Consider the following 23,059-nt stretch of genomic DNA (forward strand, 5'->3'; position numbering starts at 1 on the left):
CTAGTAGAAAGCCTTCTTCTCTGGACAGCAGAGACAGTTACTCCAACAGAAGCAGGATCAGCTCTTTTTAAATAACCTTGATTTTAGAAAAAACAATGAGTGTCCCAATACTTTTGTCCATATACTGTACCTATTACTACCAATAATTCAGTAATAGTAGCTTCCAAGATGGACAGTTTTTGGAAATATCACTCCACAGTTAGGTGTAACATAGTGGTAGTGTGTGTTTTCAGCTCACACAGTTCAGGAAATGACATCATAATGGAAATAAATGATGGTCCATGGTAATCAGTGCTATGGCAGACGCCACAGACTAGGTTACAAATGCTGAAGTATTTCGACTACCATAGACGCCCTCTGTGTCACAGCAGGTCCTCCAAAAGAGCTGGTCTTCAGCACAGGCTTGGGCTGGATCCTCAGGGTCCAGCAGCTCCAGAAGCCTCTGGCCAGTACTCCACCTCTAATTCCTTCTCCAAGGGGTCCTGAACATCAAACACAGACTCATTACCAAAGAGCCTTGACCACCATCTCCAAAGACGTGCAGTAGATGATAGTGGATGATGACCTGGTGCTCCGCCGCACCCACCAGCGCATCTGCTGTCTCGCAAGCCCACCACATTGAAGCCCTTCTGCTGGATCTTGCTCAGAACCTCAGGCAGTGCCTCCAGACGCCAGGCTTGAACTTACCTTCTGTCATGCAGCTGTAGAAGGACTGACGTTTGAAGCCTGAAATTAGACAGACAGACTTCGCCAGCACGCTGTCGGTGTGAGGAGCGCTCTCCAGTGGCATTTTTGCATGATCTAGAAACAACAGCGTGTTTATTAATTAAAAATTTAAGCCCAGTCTTACTGTTGTAAGAGTAACTAGGCTGATTAAGCCTAATATGGGACAGTTTTTCCATTCAGACTTATGGAACATATTACAAAACCAAACCAATGACCAGTACCATTTACATTGTTGGTTACATTCCTGGCATTCAGCCGAGCAAAGTACAAAAGTGCTTAGTCATTCACTGTAGCTTCCAGTAGCTCCTGCCAGGTCATCAGATTCAGACCCCTGACTCTGGCCTACAAAGCCAAGACTGGACCAGTCAGCCCCTCCGTACTTGATGGCGATGGTCAAAAGCCGATTTGCACCAAGAGCCCTTCCAGCCTCAAGCACGGCTCGGCTCGACCCGCCATCCTTTAAGATCCACGGAAGACGAGCGTCCAGACTTTTTACTGTCCTGCACCGAAGTGGTGGAACGAACTTCCCCTGGGTGTCCGAACAGCAGAGTCCAACGCTTGCTGTCCTCAAACCCAGACTGAAGACCCTCCTCTTCTGAGAGTACTGTGTCTCCAGCCTGACTTCTGTATTTAATAGAGTCTAAGATTAGAGGATCTTCTGGATTCTAGCTGATATAAACTAGATAAGGCTATTTTCTGAGTAAACAGTGAAATGCCTTCATTGTAAATGTAGAATATTTGAGGCTAGAACCTGCATTCGAGGTACCTTTGAGCTCTGATTTTTAATTAAATTAAATTTAATTTAATTTAATTTATACTCTTAACATTAATTTAGCCTAAATGCTCCCTCTCATTGGCCATATATAGGTTGCATATTCCATATTATAGCAGTTCACCCTAATATAAATAAATCCCCAAGTATAAAACTAATAAACAAGCTGTATGTTATTACTGAGAGCGAGGAACTGCAGAGTGCAACGTGAGAGAGGCCCTTTGCTGATAATGCTCGATGCTCTGGGCAGCTTTTAAGCTGAATCTTCACCTGGGATCAACTCTGCCTCGGTAAAGAAGACGACTGATGCTTGTCTGAAGGCCCTTTCGGGGGTCCGCACACTCGGGTTACCCGGGTAGTCTTGTGGTAAAAGCCTCTGCAGCCTCCTAAGGGCACAAACCAGGGCAGGGGAGGACGCCAGGCTCACCACACTGCTCTGCCACAGAGGGTCACCGACCTCGAAAAGGCTCAGCTCCTGAGCCTGCCTCTGGGACAGCGTGGGCAGCCATTTCAGTGCCAGCAGCTCAAATCTCTCCACCCCCGCTCCTCCTGGGCCTTTAGGGACATTTCAACACAAAGCATTGTGATTTTCTCCGAATTCCAGAGTGGTGTGTTTCAAATAGCAAACAGCACACAGGAACAGGCTGAGGGGTACTGGGAAAGCGGCTCTAGGCCTCTGTAGTGTCTGTACACAAGAATGACGTCTACAGGCTGGATTAATGGGAAACCTGGACACCAAAGTAAAGTTTTTGGTGTTGAATAATAGTTTAATAATCAGAGATTTATAATAAGGAAGTAGAACTACTTCACTCCTGTACTTAATTACTGAAATACATAAACATTACAGAGGTGGGCCAGTGCAGTGTTAGGAGTCTTGCCCAAGGACTCTTATTGGTGTAGCGCAGCATTGTCACCCAGACCGGGAATCGAGGTCTGTTCAGCTCTCTCTCTCTCTCTTTTGGGCGAGTTTGTTTAGAGAGTGAACTGAAGACTCGTGGTCATGAACTCTGTCTTCTACAGTCCTGTCCTTCTACTACAGCCAGAGGAACTGAGACAGGCCTTAAGTCTGAGCATCTGAACTACTAGAAACACTGATACCCAAACTTTTGACTGCTCTCTGTAAGAACTACAGAACACAGTACTGTACTTTTACTTTCAGTACTTAAGTAGTACTTTTTAGAATACTAAACTACTTCCAGTACTTAAGTATGAAATGTTGAGTACTTTAGTACTACCACTTAAGTCTGGAGCTTAAAGACACTCCTACTTCTACTCAAGTCACTTTTCTGAGAGAGCTCCTGTACTTTTACTCCAGTCTGAGGCTCTAGTGCTGTATACAAGATCCACGGAAGACGAGCGTCCAGACTTTTTTCTGTCCTGCACCGAAGTGGTGGAACGAGCTTCCCCTGGGTGTCCGAACAGCAGAGTCCAGCGCTCGCTGTCCTCAAACCCAGACTGAAGACCCTCCTCTTCTGAGAGTACTTGGGCGAATAGCAGAGTATTAGGGTCACCTTACTGATTTGTGTTTAGTAGAGTCTAAAGATTAGAGGATCTTTAAACTATTAGTCTATTCTAACTAGCTGAGGTTTTCTTGGGTAAATAGCAAAGCACTGGAGAGGAGCGTCTGCTAAATGCTGTAAATGTAAATGTAAATGTACCTGTACTTTACCTGTACTCAAGTCTGGGGCTGTAGTACTGTTTACAGGTCTGAATATTACTACTACTAATAATAATAATAACAACATTAGACTACATGCAAACAGACACTGATGCAGTAAAAGTATGAACATTTTCTACTTAGATACTTTTAAAGAACATTTAACACCCAGATAAGCAACTTTTGGCTAATCTGAACCTATTCCTCAGCATATGATGCTTAGGGAGGAGACTGACCAGAAGGGGGGAAACTGTGGGCCGGAGTTCAGGTGTCTTCTGCTTGTTGTAGGAAGCCAGTCCCCCCTCTCTGAGAAGTGGAGCCAGGAAAGAGAGATTTGACAGGGTTAAAGGGATGTGACGGGGTGGTGGACGGTTGTGAAGACGTGTCATAGACTTGTGAACTATTAAGGAATTTATAGGAAGTTCGATCAGTTTATGTCCAACATTATAAAAGGTGATTCTACAGATTATAGATAGACATCTATGGTACTCGACACACCTGCTACATCCCCCTGAGGATCCTGTGAAGCAGACTCCTGCTCTTCTCCATAATGTCGTGACCGGTCAGTGCGAGAATCCCAATCTGCTCCATCTCGCCGCAGGAGGGATACCTGGGGTTGGACAGGATCACGCGGCTGCAGTCTGGCACTGTCCACATGAGCCCGCCTACAGCATATCAGTATGTTCTCCATCAGCACACAGATCACGCTGACGTGCGAGTTCTTGCGCACCGAGGAGGTTGAAGAGGTTCTCCGTATAAGGCACAGCATGAAAGAAGAGGGCTGGCGCTAGTTGAGCATCACCTGCCAGTCTGGCTCGGAGCATTCAGACCAGGCCTTCGTTCATCAGACCTTCAGAAAAGGAGAAATTAATTCAGTATAATTTAATAAAGCTGCTGTCGTAGCTCATAGAAAACTTTGCATCGACTGCCGGTAAAAATAGAATTTTTCGTGCCACTATTTAACTTGTCTTTGGTCTTAATTCACATTAGAATTTGTTCTGGTTCTGGATATGCAAGACAACGGTTGCACCTGTAGCCAGGCGGCAAGGGCCTCCAAAAGATTTCTGTGGTGCTAATGCTACTGTTACTGTTTCTCTGACTGACCCATGGCTAATTAATAGTTTAGAATAGAAAGAAAACCAAAATGCGCAACTTCTTCTCATGATACATTAAAATGACAAAAGTATTGGGACGCCTGCTCATTCATTGTTTCTTCTGAAATCAAGGGTATTAAAAAAAGAGCTGATCCTGCTTTTGTTGGAGTAACTGTTATCTCTACTCTCCAGAGAAGAAGGCCTTCTACTAGATTTTGGTGGAGCACTGCTGTGAGGATTTGATGATGATGACGATGTTGGACGATTACCATTCCACTTCATCATCCCCAACTCCACAACTCATCCCAAACGTATTAGATGAAGCACCATCCAGCATTCCAGAGAACACACTAAATGCTGGGGGCTTTATACTCTTCAAGCCCACACCTGGCATTGTTTATCTGCTCCAGAGAGTCCTATTCTATTGGCAGTATTTCTCTACAGGGACTAGTGTGAAGGGTTGTCCACAAACATTTGGACATATAGTGCATCAGTCACATTTGGAAAATTGATCACATGATCATGTACAGTGTGTGCAGAATTATTAGGCAAGTTGTATTTGAGGTATCTTAGGAGGATATCTGTTTGTGCAGGTAACCATTACTGTGCAGAATTATTAGGCAACTTAATAAAAAACAAATATATCCCCATCTCACTTGTTTATTTTCACCAGATAAACCAATATAACAATTTAGAAATAAACATTTCTGACATTCAAAAACAAATCAGTGACCAATACAGCCACCTTTCTTTACCATGACACTCAAAAGCCTTCCATCCAGAGATTCTGTCAGTCTGATCTGTTTACGATCAACATTGCGTGCAGCAGACACCACAGCCTCCCAGACACTGTTCAGAGAGGTGTACTGTTTTCCCTCCCTGTAGATCTCACATTTAATGAGGGACCACAGGTTCTCTATGGGGTTCAGATCAGGTGAACAAGGGGGCCATGTCACCACCCTTACTGGCCAGCCACGCTGTGGAGTATTTGGATGCATGTGATGGAGCATTGTCCTGCATGGAAATCATGTTTTTCTTGAACGATACCGACTCCTTTCTGTAGCACTGCTTGAAGAAGGTGTCCTCCAGAAACTGGCAGTAGGTCTGGGAGTTGAGCTTCACTCCATCCTCAACCCGAAAAGGTCCCACAAGTTCATCTTTGATGATACCAGCCCATACCAGTACCCCACCTCCACCTTGCTGGCGTCTGAGTCGGAGTGGAGCTCTCTGCCCTTTACTGATCCAGCCTCGGGCCCATCCATCAGGCCCATCAAGAGTCACTCGCATTTCATCAGTCCATAAAACCTTAGAAAAAATCAGTCTGAAGATATTTCTTGGCCCAGTCTTGAGGTTTTATCTTATGTTTCTTGTTCAAAGGTGGTCGTTTTTCAGCCTTCCTTACCTTGGCCATGTCCCTGAGGATTCGCACACCTTGTGCTTTTTGATACTCCAGTAACGTCGCAGCTCTGAAATATGGCAAAACTGGTGGCAAATGGCATCTTGGCAGCTTCACGCTTGATTTTCCTCAATTCATGGGCAGTTATTTTGCACCTTTTTTGGTCAACACGTTTCTTGCGGCCCTGTTGGCTATTTGCCATGAAACGCTTGATTGTTCGGTGATCACACTTCAAAAGTTTGGCAATTTCAAGACTGCTGCATCCCTCTGCAAGACATCTCACAATTTTTTAATTTTCAGAGTCCATCAGATCTCTCTTCTGACCCATTTTGCCAAAGGAAAGGAAGTTGCCTAATAATTCAGCCCCACTTATATAGGGTGTTGATGTCATTAGACCACACCCCTTCTCATTACAGAGATGCACATCACCTGATTTACTTGATTGGTAGTTGACTTTCTATAGAGCTTGGAGTAGGACAACATGTATAAAAAGGATGATGTGCACACAGTGTACAGAGCTTGAGCTAGAAGACCTCAACACATGACCCATTTAATGACCCTGTGTGTGGGGCATGCACCTGTACACAGGCTGGCACAGTGGAGCGGCCCGCTGTCTCTCCTCAGCAGCAGCACCAGACAATGAGAATGGAGTTCAAGCTGCCTTCCATCCAGAAACTCTGAGGGTGCGCGACAGAACGCTGATGTCTAACACAGCCAGACGAGATGGGATGTGACAAACACGATCTCTATCACTGTAGCCGCCTGCCTCTCTCAGTCAGATACGCACAGCTACGCATTCATGAGAAGCTTGCTCAGGTGCTAGAAATCGATTACCTGCTCTGAGGTGAGGCCCAGAGATGAGGCTCGCCTGATGGAGGTCTGAACTCTCTGTAGCCCCATCAGCTGGTAGCTGTAACAGCACGGCACAGCCAACGGAGATACAAGCAGGAACACATCACCTACTACACAACTGGGTGTTCCAGCAGGACAGTGACCCCAAACACGTATCAGGAGGTTGTGGAATGGATAAGGCAGGTTGACATTAACCTTTTTGGAAAGTCCGGACCTTAACCTTATCAAAAACATGTGGACTGAGCTTAAAAGTCAGTTTCGTGCCAAAATTGAGTTCTGGCAAGAAGCTTGAGCAGTTAAACATCCAACCAGAATTCTGCCAGAAGCTTATTGGTGGCTACCAATAGCGCCTTGTCAGGGTGCAATTCGTTAAAGGACATTTAACCAAGTATTAGGTGTGCTGTAAGTATATATCTGAATCTGTTTATGAATTTAATTTTGTGTTAATTTCATAAACAACCCCCCCAAAAAATAGATTTGCACCAAATTCATGTTTGTTTCTATTAAAGCTGTGGTATTTTATTTGGATGGTCCAGTGTAGACACCTCGTAGATGCTCACCTGACATTCATCTAACATTCAACTGAGTCGATTGATTGTAACCTTAACTCTAACCTTACCCTTATCCTTACTCTTAGATCTAACCCTAACATTACCCTTAGATCTAACCCTAACATTACCCTAACCTTACCCTTAGATCTAACCCTCATCCTTACTCTTAGATCTAACCCTAACCTTACCCATATCCTTACCCTTAGATCTAACCCTAACATTACCCTAACCTTACCCTTAGATCTAACCCTCATCCTTACTCTTAGATCTAACCCTAACATTACCCTAACCTTACCCTTAGATCTAACCCTAACATTACCCTAACCTTACCCTTAGATCTAACCCTCATCCTTACTCTTAGATCTAACCCTAACATTACCCTAACCTTACCCTTAGATCTAACCCTCATCCTTACTCTTAGATCTAACCCTAACCTTACCCATATCCTTACCCTTAGATCTAACCCTCATCCTTACCCTTAGATCTAACCCTAACATTACCCATATCCTTACCCTTAGATCTAACCCTAACCTTACCCATATCCTTACTCTTAGATCTAACCCTAACCTTACCCATATCCTTACCCTTAGATCTAACCCTCATCCTTACCCTTAGATCTAACCCTAACATTACCCATATCCTTACCCTTAGATCTAACCCTAACATTACCCATATCCTTACTCTTAGATCTAACCCTAACCTTACCCTTAGATCTAACCACTGTACACAGCCTTGTGTATTGCCTCTGCAACATCAGTGTGATAATTAAATAATGAATCACTATTAATTATCTGAATGCTTATTAAATAGTATTAGAATGAATGAGAATATAACAAATACAAAGTAAATTATAAATAAAAAAATAAAGAAAATTACAATTCATTACATTAACAAGAAAATATTATCAGACACATGCTTTCTGCCACCTGGTGGATTATCTGTGAAGTGCACACACTAGAAAAATACATATAGATTTTGAAGCTTTTTAAGAAATGACTTGAGTAAAATTTATTTTAGAATATGATGAATAAAATAAATATGGCTTCTATGTGTTTTAGTTTGTTAAAAAAAAAAACTAGGGGCAGTAAATTCCTGATGTTTCAAATATGATACAAAATAAAGGTCATGTATTTAAAATGTTATTTATTTATTTTTCTTTTTAAATCATTGGTCGAATAAAAACACCCCATGTACAATTTTCAAACACTTTTTTGATGCTATTTGAAGACTTTAAAATGGTTAAATGTAGTAAAGATAGATATGTAGATTAACATAGAAATGCATTTAAACATACACTGCATGGACAAAAGTATTGGGACATCTGCTCATTCATTAGTTTTTCCAAAATCAAGGCTATTAAAAAGAGCTGATCCTGCTGTTTTGGAGTATCTGTCTCTACAGTCCAGAGAAGAAGACTTTCTACTAGATATTGGAGGAGCATTGCTGTGAGGATTTGATTGCATTCAGCAACAAGAGCGTCAGTCAGATCGGGATGATGAATGATCTCACCTCACTTCATCCCCAACTCATCCCAAAAGTACTGGATGGAGTTCCACTATCCATCATTCCAGAGAATACAGTTCTACTGCTCCACAGCTCAATGCTGGGGGGCTTTATACCCCTCTAGGCCCACGCCTGGCTTTAAATCAGCTGCAGCTCATTTAGAAAATAAATAATGTTTATTTATTTTTAATGAGAACTTTTTAGGCTATCGGACTGAAAGACTGAAGTCCGTGAGTGCAGACCTATTATTTCTGGGAACGTCCGGCTGTATGTGTTCCATCCTTTCAGTGGATGGACCTTGCATCAGTGGGTCAGTAGGGCATGAGGATGTGTAACAAACAGCTGCTGGTGGTTCTGCTTGATGATCAACAATCAATACAGACACTACTGCTGTTCTTAGGATGCAGTTTCCCTCAATATGATCAAATATATTTGTCCAGTTTTCAGGGCTTCTTACTTACACACAAATACATCGATCAGCCACAACATTAGCACCACTGACAAGAGAAGTGAAATATACTTCATTGCTACACATACTAAGTGAGCAGTCGGTTCACTTTGACAAGAACCGAACTGTGATGTTCTAGACGACTGAGTCAGAACATCAGGCAGGTTTTTTGGGTTTTTTTTTTGGTGTGCAGTGGTCAGTACCTACCAAAAGAGCTCCAACCGGTGACCATCAGGGTCATGGACGTCCTGGCAAGTCATAGGACTAGTATCTTGATAGGTCTTGATTTTGGCCACATGTGCTTACACTCGGTAGTCAAATGCGTCTCCGGTCAGTCAGACCGTGCGTGTCTCCAGTGCGTCTCAGTTCTCGTCCTGAAGGGGTTTGAGTGATCAGATTTGGATCTGGTTTCAGTGCGTCTCGGGTGCGCTGGTACGTGGCTCGGCCTCATCCAGATCCATGATCCTGATGCTCACGAAGTGACCAGGTGCAAACGGGGTCGTTGATGCTTGTGAAGGCTCCACGTCACAACTTACAGGACTTTACGCCTTCAGAGGTCTTGTGGGGTCCATGCCTGGAGTAGTCTGATTTGTCATGGCAGCACAAGAAGGGGCCTACTCATGGGCAGGTGGTATTAATGTTATGGCTGATCAGACATTGTACATTGGACATTTTACTGGACTTTCTACAGAGTCTTACAAATCTGATTATTTATAGCTTGGCTTTAAACCGTATACCTTCTATATATTGTATATTTTCTTTTTATGTAATTATCATACTTTTGATCTTATTTTTAATCCAATCTATGCATTCTTTTTTTCTTAATCTCATAAAGTGAGTGGACAGTCATCCAAAAAGTCGCTATTTGATTGAATTTGCACTGTAAATTTAAGATTGATATAATGACAAGGCCAAAGTACAGTCAGAAATCAGACCTGGAGATTTCAGTGGTTGAACCAGCAATGGCTCTCCTTGTTCACTGGCGTCTTTGCGATGGCCAGTGTTGTTGCTGCAGAGAATGAAGGATCTGATCCAGATCCAAGTTCTCCAGAGAAACAGTGCTATTTTTCAGAACAGTGGCTCTCTGTATGAAGCTGGCGAGTGAAGCGTACAGTTCAACTCACCTGGAATGATAAAACCAGCACGGGTTGCGTAAGCACCCATCCTTCTTTTTCTACAGATTGTGCTCCACCGACTTCTCCTGAAGATCTCTGGATTAAAGCCTTAGTTTCTGGGTTTGTAAACCCAAGTTCCTAATGGCTAATTGGTGGATCTGGCTAAATTGATTTTTACACTTTTTAATTTAGAAATTGATAAATTATGATATCTCTAATTGATACGCATGTCAAATTTTTTGAAAAATGAATTTTCTCATTTCTCTAATTTAAATATATTAAAGTCCACCAAAGTGCAAAGCGAGGCTGGCGTGAATTAAAATGACTGTTTTGGGAACATAAACCTGCAGGCCTTATGATATACACTTAGAAAAATGGATAAATTATGAAAATATATTCAATCTCTAGTTGCTACGGGTGTCAAATTTTCTGTATATTTAGAAAAAGTATATTTTTTGAAAATGAATTTTCTAATTTCTATAATTTAAATGTATTTAAATATATTAAAGTGCAAAGCGAGGCTGGCGTGAATTAAAAATGACTGTTTTGGGAACATAAACCTGCACGTCTTTGGATCTCGGCATGATATACTCGTCGTTCTGCCTCTCGCACTCTGTAATATTCATAACCTGTGAACCAGTTGCAGGGTCATGGGTGCCCAAGACTCATGGATGCTAATGTAGGCCCCACCCACCTCACAACTTACAGGACGTCTTAAAGGATCTGCTGCTAATGCTTGCTAGTCTTGGTGCCAGATACCACAGCAGTGGAGTCCATGCTTTGAATGCTCAGCACAAGGGGGACCTACTCAATATTAGGCAGGTGGTATTAATGTTATGGCTAATTGGTGGATCTGGCTAAATAGATTTATACACTTTTTAAGTTAGAAATTGATAAATTATGAAAATATATTCAATCTCTAGTTGCTACGGGTGTCAAATCTTCTGTATATTTAGAAAAGGTATATTTTGTATTTATTTCTATATTTTAAATATATTTAAATATATTAATGTTCACCAAAGAGCAAAGCGAGGCTGGGGTGAATTAAAAATGACTGTTTTGGGAACATAAACCTACACGTCTTTGGACCTCGGCATGTCGTACCCGTGGTTCTGCCTCTCGCGCTCTGTAATATTTATTTAGAGAACAAAACCAAACACAATCTGTTTATTCTGAAAGATACACCGACTGTTTGGTGAGCAGTTGCTCACTAAAGGAGTTCATGTGAAATACTTTAATCCCACATTAATCCTAAAATAATGAATCCCGAGCATGAGCCCACAGTCCACCCTTACTTTAGCCTGCCTGATGAAAAGCATTTTCAGTAAAAACCACTGTGAGTACACATAACCCCCGAGAGGCAGCCAATGAGATGCTGTGTCCGCCATCGCTGATAATGATTAAGCAAGAGGGAAGCAAGTGTTGTGATAAGGACCCATATGGGAGCAAAAAAAGCATGTAGGACCCATAACATGAGACTCGTCACTGGGAACTCTCTTACACGGTCGTCTTTATTTGAAGTAGGCCGAAGCCACAAACTTGCCTGTGATGTACACGGACATGCTGTAAATCATGATCGTCAGTTCCATGACTGTTGATTTGAAGAGTTATAAGAGTCTGACCAGGATAATGCTTGCCCTGAAACACCAAAATTAGGCTCATGAGATCAAATCTGCAGTTCATGAGAAGATAGGACAGTTATAGAGACAGGAAATTTGAATATTCACAACTGATCATAATAATACACCGCAAAAAAATGGCATCTTAGTAAGTGAGATCATCTGTTGTAAGAATATTTTAGCTCATATAAATTTTACCTACATTTATTTATATATTTATTATTTTCTACAGTATTAGTTTATTTTAAATACATGAAATAATCTGCAGATGCGATAAAACATCACTTTCAAGTAGATAAAATGACTTATATCTAGACATTTCTTACATATGCATAAGACGTAATCTTTTAATATTCCTACAACAACCTCAAAATGTGAAATATCAGATACACTATATGTCCAAATATTTATGGACACCCGTTTTAATGAATACATTCCGCTACTTTAAGTTGCACCCATTGCTGACACAGATGTGCAAATGTGCACACACACACATACACACACAGCTTGTCTAGTCCTTGTAGAGAAGTACTGCCAATAGAATAGGACTCTCTGGACCCTATTGGCACCATGCTGCCTAACGCCAGGAGTGGACTAGGTAGAGGGGTATAAAGCCCCCCATCATTGAGAAGCTGTGGAGCAGTGGAAGTACTGTGTTCTCTGGAATGATGGATGGTGGAGCTTCATCCAGTACTTCTGGGATGAGTTGGCTTTAGAGTTGGGGATAATGAGGTGGGGTGGTGGTGATCATCATCCAACATCCTGACCTCACTAACGCCTTTCTGCCTTAATGCAATCAAATCAAATCCTCACAGCAATGCTCCTCCAAAATTTAGTAGAAAGCCTTTTCCTCCCTGGACAGTAGAGACAGTTACTCCAACAAAACCAAAAGCTGGATCAGCTCTATTTAATACCCTTGATTTCAGAAGAAACAACGAATGAACAGGTGTCCCAATACTTTTGTCCATATAGTGTATTCAGACTAATCATTTCACTTGCTAAAATATCATTTTTCTGCAGTGTAACTTTTCATGTTTGCAATAGCATTTAGACTTAACAGTCCTTGAAGTGTTCGCTGTTGACATCCCGCAGGTCTACCCCAGCAAGGCTGGGCGGGCTGATGCACGTGATGTTATTATAGATCGTGATAAGCGTGTGGGGCTCCTCACCCTCGGCCAGGGTCTCCACCTGCCGGGGAACCACGTGTGGCTTCTGCAAGCTGAAATCCCTAAAAGGTTTAGCGCTGCAGTCACATTTCCAGTTGTTCCCAGAGAGCCAAAGTTGGTCTAAGCCACCGGGAACAGAAGGAGGAAGGGTGCTCAGCGAGTTGTCCTTCAGGTTAAGGTAGCGCAGCCGTGGCAGCATGAACAATGTTGCGTTGAGAAGGACCTCCAGCTTATTCCCAGAGACGTCCAGCCAGGACAGGTGCTGCAGTGGTAGGAGAACCTCTGAAGGAAAGTGACGGACAAGGTTGTTGGACAGAAGAAGGTAATCGAGAGTCTTTAGGCCATAGAAGGAGTGAGAGGAGAGGGTTGTCAGTTTATTGAACCTCAGGTCAAGCTGCTGCAACCCTTGGAGCTCCACGAAACTCTGGCGGTCCAGCACAGAGATGTTGTTGTGTTGGAGGAAAAGCCGGCGTAGGCCTGTCAGACCGCTGAAACCTTGGGTGGACACTTTGGTCAGACATCCTTTGTCGAGATGCATGCTGTGCAGCTTTGACAGGCCTTTGAAAACCTGGTCTGGGAGGGTTCGGAAACAGCTCCCAGTGAGCTTAATCACTGCCAGGTGACTAAGGCCCATGAAGGTTCCCATTCGAGCCTCTTGCAGCTTGTTGTGTTCTAAACTGAGCACCTCCAAGTGGCTTAAGCCTTCGAAAACCCTCTCTCCCAAGCCTCGGACCTGGTTGTGGCACAAGTCGAGCTCTTCGAGATACTGCAGGTCACGGAAGGTGCCCGGCCGCAGGCTGTTTATCGAGTTGTTTGACAGTCGGAGGACGTGCAGGCTGTGCAGACCAAGGAAGGTCTCGTCATGGAGAACGGAGAGTCGATTTCTGCTCAGATCCAGCCATCTCAAGGATTTCATGCCTATGAACGCTCTAGGTGCCACTGTCGTGATCTGGTTCTGGGCGAGGTAAAGCTTCTGCACCTTGGGAAGTTTCAGGAACACATTTGCTTTGATAACTCTCAGCTGGTTTCCACTTAGATCCAGCTCCTTTAGCTCCGTGAGACCCTGAAGCAGCTGAGGCTGAAGGTAAGCCAAGCGATTCCCGGCAAGCACCAACTCTCGCAAGCTGTGGAGCTCCTGAAATCCAGTTTCTGGTAGAACCGAAAGGGAGTTCCACCCCAGATTCAGCAACCACATATGAGAGAGTCCGGCGAACAGCTTCTCTTCGATCCGTGACAGCTGGTTGTTGTGGAGGTTGAGCGTAGCTATGTTGGGGGTGCTTTGGAAGACGGTAGCGGGCAACGAGCGGATGCTGTTTCGCTCCAGGTGCAGGTGAGCAAGCGCGTGCAGTCGTTTGAAGACCTGGGAGTCGAGGCTGGTCAGCTGGCCGCTTTGGAGATTCAGGAAGTCCAAATTGCTCAGATTTTTGAAGGAGTCTGCTGGCAGGGTGGTGAACAGGTTTCCGTCCAGCCATAAAGATCGCGTGGATGCGGGGATGTCGGGAGGAGCTTGCGTCAGGTTCCGGGTGCTGCAGTAGACGCTGAGCTCTGAGGTGTAGTCGTCAATGAGACAGGTGCAGGCCTTGGAGCAGGGAATGGGTTCCTCTGTGGGCTTTGCTTCCTCTGCCCACACCAACGGTGCTCCCAGTGCCCATAACAACAGCAGCGCAGAGGACTGCATCCCTATTAGGGCACAGAAGGCGAATGATGAACGGGATATCGGCTCTAAAAAGGGACACAGGACATCATATGATCGTTGCCTAGGAGAGTCTAGAGAGTCCTCCACAGGCTTTAGACCTTTCCCATTCAGCTACCCGACCTTTGCATGTCCAGCTTTGAATTCCACAAGCAAATCAATGGACTGTCTTATCTATTCTCTGGCTATTTCAAACAAGAGCTTTGTCCTGTGTCGTTTGAGGCAGTCTGTAGAAGTCTTACCTGTTCTCTCTGTAGTTTCAGGCAGTCCGACAGGCTTTCACTGGAAGGGTGGCATGTGTGTGTGAAAAGGCTAGCTTGCCTCTGGCCTTATTTCACTCCAGATAAAGCCAGACCCACAGAGCACAGGCAACAGAGTTAACCTCTTCACGCCCACGCTGGAAGGCAAACGGCTGTGTTTTCATGTTAGCTGTAACCGTGCTACACAGAGTTCTTCACACTCACAATATTACAACCGTGGTTCTTTACAGAACCAAAAGTCTCCCAAAGAACCTGTGTGATCAGGCATTGACCGTTCTTTGTTTAGTACTAGTAGAGGATTTGCAATAAACCAGGTGACATGGTTTCTACTTGGTTCCACTTAAGAAGCTAACTTGCACTATGTGTCCAAATATTTGTGGACACCCCTTCTAATGAATGACATAGATGTGCAAATGCATACACATACTTGTTTACACAGCTTGTCTAGTCCCTGTGGAAAATAAACAATAAATACAATAGGACTCTCTGGAGAAGATAATACACATGACCCCATTAACACCATGCTGCCTAATAATGCCAGGCGTGGGCTATAGAGAGGGGTTTAAAGCCCCCAGCATTGAGGAGCTGTGGAGCAATGGAAGAAGAACTGTGTTCTTCTTCTCTGGAATGATTGATGGTGGAGCTCCATCCAGTACTTTTAGGATGAGTTGGGGAACAGCCTGACCTCACTATTGCTTCTGTCGCTGAATACAATCAAATCCTTACAGCAAGGCTCTCCTTCAAAATCTAGTAGAAATCCCCTTCTTCCCTGGACAGTAGAGACAGTTACTCCAAAAGAAGAAGGATCAGCTCTTTGTAATACTAATATTGATTTCAGAAGAAACAGTGAATGAGTAGGTGTCCCAATACTTTTATCTAATCGTGTAGATTATGAACTGAATTTGACTACAGCTGCATTTGCAGTGACTGGGGCTCTGTTTTTGATAAATGTGGTTGCTAAAGGAAGGGGATTGGACAACAAAAAGCTGACTGTGGAATTTAGTCCTCCTCAACGAAGGACAAATACCATTCTTAATCTAACACACTCTCCAGCACAGCAAACAGACGGAGTGGTCAAACTTTCATTTTGCTCTTTTTTTCTTCTTTGCATTGGACTTCCAATAATCCCCAGACTTGGACTTGTTCCAAGAGATAGCAACATTTGGACAGGGACGCCCACATTTAAAGCAGATGGATGTGAACTTTGGAACACGATTGAGAGAAAGGCACGGTACTCCATTCAGTCTCTCCCCAAACAAGCTCCCCTGGAACTATATCTACTACACTTTTGCTAACATTACCTCTCACATTAAATGTTTGGAATGACAATGCTAGACAAAAGTATTGGGACACCTACAGGAGCTTTTATGACCCCCCATTCTAAACCCATAGGCATTATTAATAAGGAGCTGGTCCCCCTTTACTCTAAGCTCTACCAGCAGCAGCAGGTCTGGAGCTCTGCTGCAGTTATTGAGTCAGTTGGAGGCTTTTCTCCACTCTGCTCTGAGCTCAGCACTCGGCCCTGACCCCGCTCTGTAACTTTACCTGGTCTGACAGACACTCAGTGGACACTGAGCTGCTCTCTGTGAGCTGTTCCTCCTAAACTCTTCCACTGTTCAGTAATAACACCACTCACAGCTGATGGAGGAAGATCTAGGAGGGAAGGTCTAAATTTCACCAGCTGACTTGTTGTTGGTGGTGCAGCGGTGTCTCCTATTACATACAGAACCACGCTGGAGTTCAGTGAGCTCTTCAGAACCTCCTGTTCTTTCACTGATGTCGGTAAGAAAGGCAGACTGCAGGGCTAGGGGCTTGATTTTATACACCTGTGGCAATAGGACTGAAAGAGATACCAGGATTCAATGATTAAGAGGTGTGTCCCAATACTTTTGTCCATATAGTGTATCTCACAACCTTCACCATGGCAAAAGCAGGTGTTGTAGGTGTTGATACACAGTTGAGATGTGCCTTGCCGGGCAGAGGATGGATAAATCTAGACCATCGGGATGAGCAGGGGCGGCAGAGGGGTGCGAATTTCCGTCAGGGGAAGGAGAGGGGCAGCTGTATAGTGCATAGTAATGAAGAGGAGGAGTCTGGGAGGCGTGGTCCTTCTCCCAATCTTTAAGTTATTACATAACTCTAATAACTGTAGTTCAGAGATAACCTTCTACACATTCTAAAGCATAATTAATTAATAGGTTTATTGATTGAATATTAAATGTGGTGTGTGCAAAAGTAATGGCACATTAAATATGTTTTTTTAACTGTAATAAATTCAGTAAAATAATAATAATTGCGACTAAAATGTGCAGAAAATGTTCATATTTAAGTTTGTTTCCTGCAGAGCATTTATTCACTTATTTACACTCAGAAAACTAACAAAATGTGCAATTTGCAAAGGGATGCCCAACATTTTGCTTCAGATTGAACATACCTTTAAGATTCAGACATGTCTGAAATGCTGGAATCATCAATTTTATTTTATTATGAATTCTGGTCATTTATTAATCATAATAATAAATCTGGACTTTTTTTTGTAAAGAATAAAGAAAGGTTTAAAGCTGACAGGTGTGTCTTAAAGTGCACTAAGGTAAAATGCTCAATAGAGGGCAGTGTAGCTTTGAGTTCAGAAGCTTGTAGGAAATCTATTATATTTCATTTCAGCAAGTTTTATCATTACGAGGTTAAACTGTTTCCACTCACACAGGTTCAGAAAATATTTAGACAAGGGTTCTTCACTTCTGGAGGTTCTGGAGGTTCTGGAGGTTTGTCTAAGCAGGAAAACCATTGAACCTGACCCTGACCCTCCACAACCGAAACTGTGGAATCTCTGCATTAGACTGTACTTTAGAGATTAAGTGGGATATCTGATTAAAATAAGGCTCTATTTCTAATCAGATCTCCAAATCTCTGCAGGCGACCAAGAAGTGGACAGTTCCTTCCCTCGACTTTCAAGGCATTGACATTTTAAGACCATCTGAGCAGCTGTACCACCATCCTAACAGTACATCTTCCTTTCTCCATGCTGCCGGGATCTGCCGGACCTCCTGTATCCTCAGAAGCTTGGTTTTGTATTTCTGACCCAATTTCCCCAAACCCAGCCTATTTAAGGGGCGACTGATCACCCTGGAGGTACTGAAGATGTTATGGTTCCACCGCAGTGACAAGCAATAGACTCTGAAAGGTACAGTTGAGTACCTTTCTCCTATAGGTCATTTATTCTAATCTTGTCCACTGGGTCCACTCTCATTCTCCTCCTGGATGAAGTAAACATGGGGCAACATCCTCCCTGTCCTACATTGTCTGGTGTTTTTAGATGAGCGGGCCTTAAAGGGGGCAGCAGAGTGGTCCAGAGTGGTTTTATCAGCCATTTGTGGGCATTTCCCACTAGACACTGGAGCTCCAAAGAGTTGACAGTGGCTGTGGGAGTTTGCTGACTTTCAAGGTGTCTTAAAAGAGCATCTGTGCAGGTGTAATGCTATTCTCATGTTCTACTACCTAGTTGCCATTACTATACATACTATCCCCCCTGGACACATCCTATCCTACCCCCCCAAAAGTTCTATTGGTTAAAATCGTGCATGTGATTAATTGTCCATATCTTCACGCAGCTGTCGTACTTATATACCAGATTAAAATGTATGGAAATATATTTTTATCATTATAATAAATTTTTATCTGGATAAAGCGTCACTATTTACTTTTATTTATTAAATGTGAATCACATATTAGCTCAAGTTAAGAGATAATATTGTCATTGGCATATACAGCTCATACCAGCAGGTAAAGCTAGCTATCGTGCACTTGCTATCCGCTATCCAGCTAGTTAGTTTCTTTAGTGTGTGTTAGCATGCTAACAAATGTTAGCAACAGTTATCTTTACATTACATTTACAGCATTTATCTGACGCTCTTATCCAGAGTGACTTACAAGGTTTCTCGTATTACAGAGGTGGGCCAATGTAGTGTTAGGAGTCTTGCCCAAGGACTCTTATTGGTGTAGCGCAACAGTCACCCAGACCAGGAATTGAACCCCAGTCTCCCACAGTCTCCTACCGGCCAGTGAGCTGGTGTGGGAGCTCACTGGCCGGTAGTGGTGTTATCCATAGCGCCACACTATCCTATCCTCCCTGACATATCATCTCTCCCGATTGTTCCACTGGGTGAAATTGTCCACGTGATTAATTGTCCATTCACTATTGAAATAAATGAAATATATATATTTTTATTACTTTAGTTCTTTTCTTGACAGTTTTGCTGTTTCCTTTTTATTAAATTACTATTTTTGTGAATCTTGTGCAAGATCAGCAGATAATTGGGATACGATAAAAAATAACTTCCACTAGATAAACACACTGTGAAGGGGAGGGGGAGGGGGCTGGCTAACCAGTAGTATGCTAGCTAATGCATTTGAAGGGGGATCAGCTCGACTAGTGGTAACTAGTAGCCTGCTAGCTACATCGACTGGCTAACTAGTAGCGTGATAGCTAATGCAGTCAAGAGAAATGAGTTCGGTTGTGTAACCTCTAGCGATTTGCACTGATACTCCCCGAATGAGTTGGTACAATACTCATCGTACTGCTAATATGCTTAACGCTGTAAATGAAATCTGTCCTAGGAAGCAGCTGCTTTGGGTGGTTGCTCCCTGATTTGGGTCCTAAGTGGTCCTTCTGTAAGATGACATCAGGATGTGTCACGACACCAGAACTACTAAACACAAGTCAATATGGAGAACATAATACTCTACTCTTCACCCAAGTCCTCTCAGAAGAGGAGGAGGGTCTTCAGTCTGGGGTTTGAGGACAGCGAGCGTTGGACTCTGCTGTTCGGACACTCAGGGGAAGTTCGTTCCTCCACTTCGGTGCAAGACAGTAAAAAGTCTGGACGCTCGTCTTCCGTGGATCTTAAAGGATGGCGGGTCGAGCCGAGCCGTACTTGAAGCTGGAAGGGCTCTTGGTGCAGATCAGGCTTTTGACCATCGCCATCAAGTACGGAGGGGCTGGCTGGTCCAGTCTTGGCTTTGTCTTGGATTCTGGATCAGTTGCAGGGGTCTGATGGTGCGCAGAGGGAGAAGCCAGAAGAGCCAGAAGAGAGCTGCAGTAGTCAAGTCTTGAAGTGAGGAGAGACTGAACAAGCACCTGGGTGACTCTCTAGAGAGGAAGGGTCGAATTCTCCGGATGTTGTACAGGAGAAATCTGCAGGACCGGGTTACGTTTGCAACATGACTTGAAGTACTTGAGAGTGTAGGGTCATTTGCCAAAGTGGTGCAGCGCTATTAATGTTGTCCACTGGATCCCCTTCCGTTTTCCTTGAGGATGAAGAAAAGGGACATCAGTCCTGTCCCACATTCCTAGTGTTTTTTGATGTGCAGGACTAAAAGGGTGCAGCATAGTGGCCAACCGTGATTTAAGGTGACTTAGAGTTCCAAGGATTTGACAGTTGCTTTCTAATGGTACACACACTCGATTATGACTTTCAACTTCCAAGGTTTGTATTGTTTTAAATGCAACCTGTTAGGTCTGAAACCCTAAGAATACAACCTTAGTAAAAAGCAGGTTGGTACCATTGGTCATCTGCCAAAATGTCTGCTGGCCCCCCCTCCAATTTACCTCGTACATTAGTGGCAACATCAAGCAACACTCCTGCTGTACATTTCCAGTGCTTTTTGATGGGCAGGACTGAAAGGGTGCAGCAGAGTGGCTCACCATTTTATCAGCCATTTGTGGGCCAGGCTTGTCTAAACTGCACATTTCCATTTAGACTCTGGAGCCGATTTACACAGCAGGTAAAAACAGGCCAGATCGGATCTGTTTCTTTATATGAGACAGAGGTTTGTCATTTGCATGGCACTGTGAACACTAAACACACTGCACGTGACATTTCACTTTCATACGTGGTACCAGAATTCACTCCGTATTCAGTCAGAATTCATGCAGGAACTTTGAAGTTTACGTCTTGTGTCTATGTGAGATTATTGTCTGGTTGCAAAGTAGATATGAGGTTATCACCTGACTTGTGTAAACCCCGAGTTTTCCCATTATCTGATCGGATTACTGGCAACATCTGATTTCCCACAGTTATTGGATTATTAGGTGCAGGTAAACGCACTGATGGTTAGTGCTCCTCTTCAGACGAACAGATGAAAGAGAGAATTTGAGTTGGACGGTTGCAATCAACATAACTAGTTTACAATAGTAATAAAAATAATGTCTTATAATAATAATAATATTAATACTACTAATAATAACATCAGCAACAACAACATTGTTAGTAATAATATTACTAGTTCATAATAGTAATAACAAATATGCTTTATAGGACTACTGCTATTAATAATACTAATAATAACAATAATAATAACAATAGCAACAACAGTGTTAGTAATAATATTACTAGTTCATAATAGTAATAAAAATAATATGGATTATAATAATAATTATAACAAAAACAACAATAATAATAACAACAACATCAACATCAAAATTACACTGTTAGTAATAATATTATTAGTTCATAATATTAAAAACAAATATGCTTTATAAGACTACTACTATTAATAATAATAATAATAATAATAATAGCAATAGCAACAACAATGTTAGTAATAATATAAAAACATGCTTTATAAGACTACTACTACTACTAATAATAATAATAGCAACAAAAGAAATAGTAATAACATTACTAGTTCATAATAGTAATTAAATAATATGGCTTATAATAATAATAATGTAATAATAATAATAATAATAATAATAATAATAATCCTCTGGTCTGAACCACTTATAAATTTGATAGTCACCATATTATTACATACATCTGACTGTTGTGCTCAGGTAGTGCACTGATGTAGTCATAGTAGTGATGGTAAGAATAATGAAAGTAATTATGATGGTTATTATTATTATTATTATTATCATTAATAATATTACTACTACTACTACTACTACTACTACTAATAATAATAATAATAACAATATATAGTCTGTAATGAGTGGTAGACAACTAGCCTAAGGCAGTAGCAGTAGCTTAAACATGGGCAGCTGGTCTGAGGCGGGTAGCAGAAAAGCCCAACTGTCAAACTTCAATTATTAGTTCCTAACATAGAAACTTGGTAAAGAGATGCGATTGGTTCTGTTTGGATTAATGGAGCACATAGAACGTGTACAGTATCCGAGTACGGCTGACACCTCGGCACGTCTGATTATAACAGCCTAACTAAAAGGAGAGAGCCAGGAGGTAACACAGACATGGGAGCACCCTGAAACACTAGCATCCATCCGCTACACCTGAGTTTGTGGACCTTAGACCACGCACTCAGGCTAATACAGGCCACATTAAGAAGACACGTCTGATTTGGGCCACTTTTATCTGATGCTTCCTCACACTCTGTTAGGAGTTTGCTGACATCTTGGTCATTGTTTTAAGGTGATCATCCTCAAATCCCACCTACCTGCCATTACACCTGTTCTTGCTCATGCTGCCCGGATCTGCAGGACCAAGCGCTGGCTAGCGACTTGTGGATCCCCAGACGCTCTGTTGGCTTGGTTTTGTATTTCTTACACATTCTGGGAACTAATATATATTCCATATGGGAGCCGTGTTCGACCGAGTGACCGGCAGATTCCGCATGAAACCTTGTCTCACTAAAAGAGAATCCGCAAGGGACAGCACACCTCCGGAGCAGCCTGTTATGTGGGCTTATTCTAAAATAATATTTCGTATGACCCAAACAGCTTTCTGCCACGGCCAGATATAGACACTGGCCGTCTGTGCTCGACTACTGCTGTCTAGTCTGAAGCGGAGGGAAAGCAAAATCTTATGTGGAGTTACAAGATTGTGTGAGTGTAAATATAGGTGTATTGATATGAGATTACACAATACAGACAAAAGTATTGGGACACCTGCTCTTTCATTGTTTCTTCTGAAATCAAGGACATTAAAAAGAGTCCACCCTGCCTTTGTTGTTGGAGTAACTGTCTCTACTGTCCAGGGAAGAAAAGACTTTCTACTAGATTTCAGAGGAGCATTGCTGTGAGGATTTGATTGCAATCAGCAAAAAGAGTGTTAATAAGGTCAGGATGTTGGTCAGGATGTCAGGATGATCACCACTCCATTCCAACTCATCCCCAACTCCCCAACTCATTCAAAAATTCCAGCAAGGTTTCTGCTAGAAAGAAGGCTTCCTACTAGATTTTGGAGGAGCAT

The 23,059-nt window shown here is 42.8% G+C and overlaps 2 protein-coding genes across 3 annotated transcripts in view; both read right to left on the reverse strand.

Annotated features, from left to right (window-relative positions):
- LOC140551100 (dynein axonemal assembly factor 8) overlaps positions 1–7,068 on the reverse strand; it is a 10,271-nt gene extending 3,203 nt beyond the window's left edge. The window contains 10 exon segments of the mRNA XM_072674468.1: positions 346–482; positions 587–652; positions 655–801; positions 1,769–2,053; positions 3,388–3,461; positions 3,661–3,820; positions 3,886–3,942; positions 6,224–6,350; positions 6,480–6,555; positions 7,058–7,068. Coding sequence (XP_072530569.1) covers positions 346–482; positions 587–652; positions 655–801; positions 1,769–2,053; positions 3,388–3,461; positions 3,661–3,820; positions 3,886–3,942; positions 6,224–6,350; positions 6,480–6,555; positions 7,058–7,068 — 1,140 coding nt within the window.
- Positions 7,069–11,618: 4,550 nt separating this feature from the next.
- On the reverse strand, positions 11,619–14,920 carry igfals (insulin-like growth factor binding protein, acid labile subunit). Of its 2 annotated transcripts, none has more exons than XM_072674950.1 (2): positions 14,835–14,920; positions 11,619–14,579 (listed from the first exon to the last, which is right to left on the reverse strand). In XM_072674950.1, exon 2 carries the CDS (start codon positions 14,575–14,577, stop codon positions 12,787–12,789), a length of 1,791 nt encoding a protein of 596 aa, XP_072531051.1. In that variant the 5' UTR covers positions 14,578–14,579; positions 14,835–14,920; the 3' UTR covers positions 11,619–12,786. The 2 variants fall into 2 exon arrangements, with proteins under 2 accessions (XP_072531051.1, XP_072531052.1); XM_072674951.1 differs by having other exon boundaries at positions 11,619–14,621; positions 14,835–14,880.
- Positions 14,921–23,059: the final 8,139 nt, after the last annotated feature.

This window comes from Salminus brasiliensis, chromosome 3 (genome assembly GCF_030463535.1).
Source record: "Salminus brasiliensis chromosome 3, fSalBra1.hap2, whole genome shotgun sequence".
In the NCBI taxonomy this organism is placed as follows: domain Eukaryota; kingdom Metazoa; phylum Chordata; class Actinopteri; order Characiformes; family Bryconidae; genus Salminus; species Salminus brasiliensis.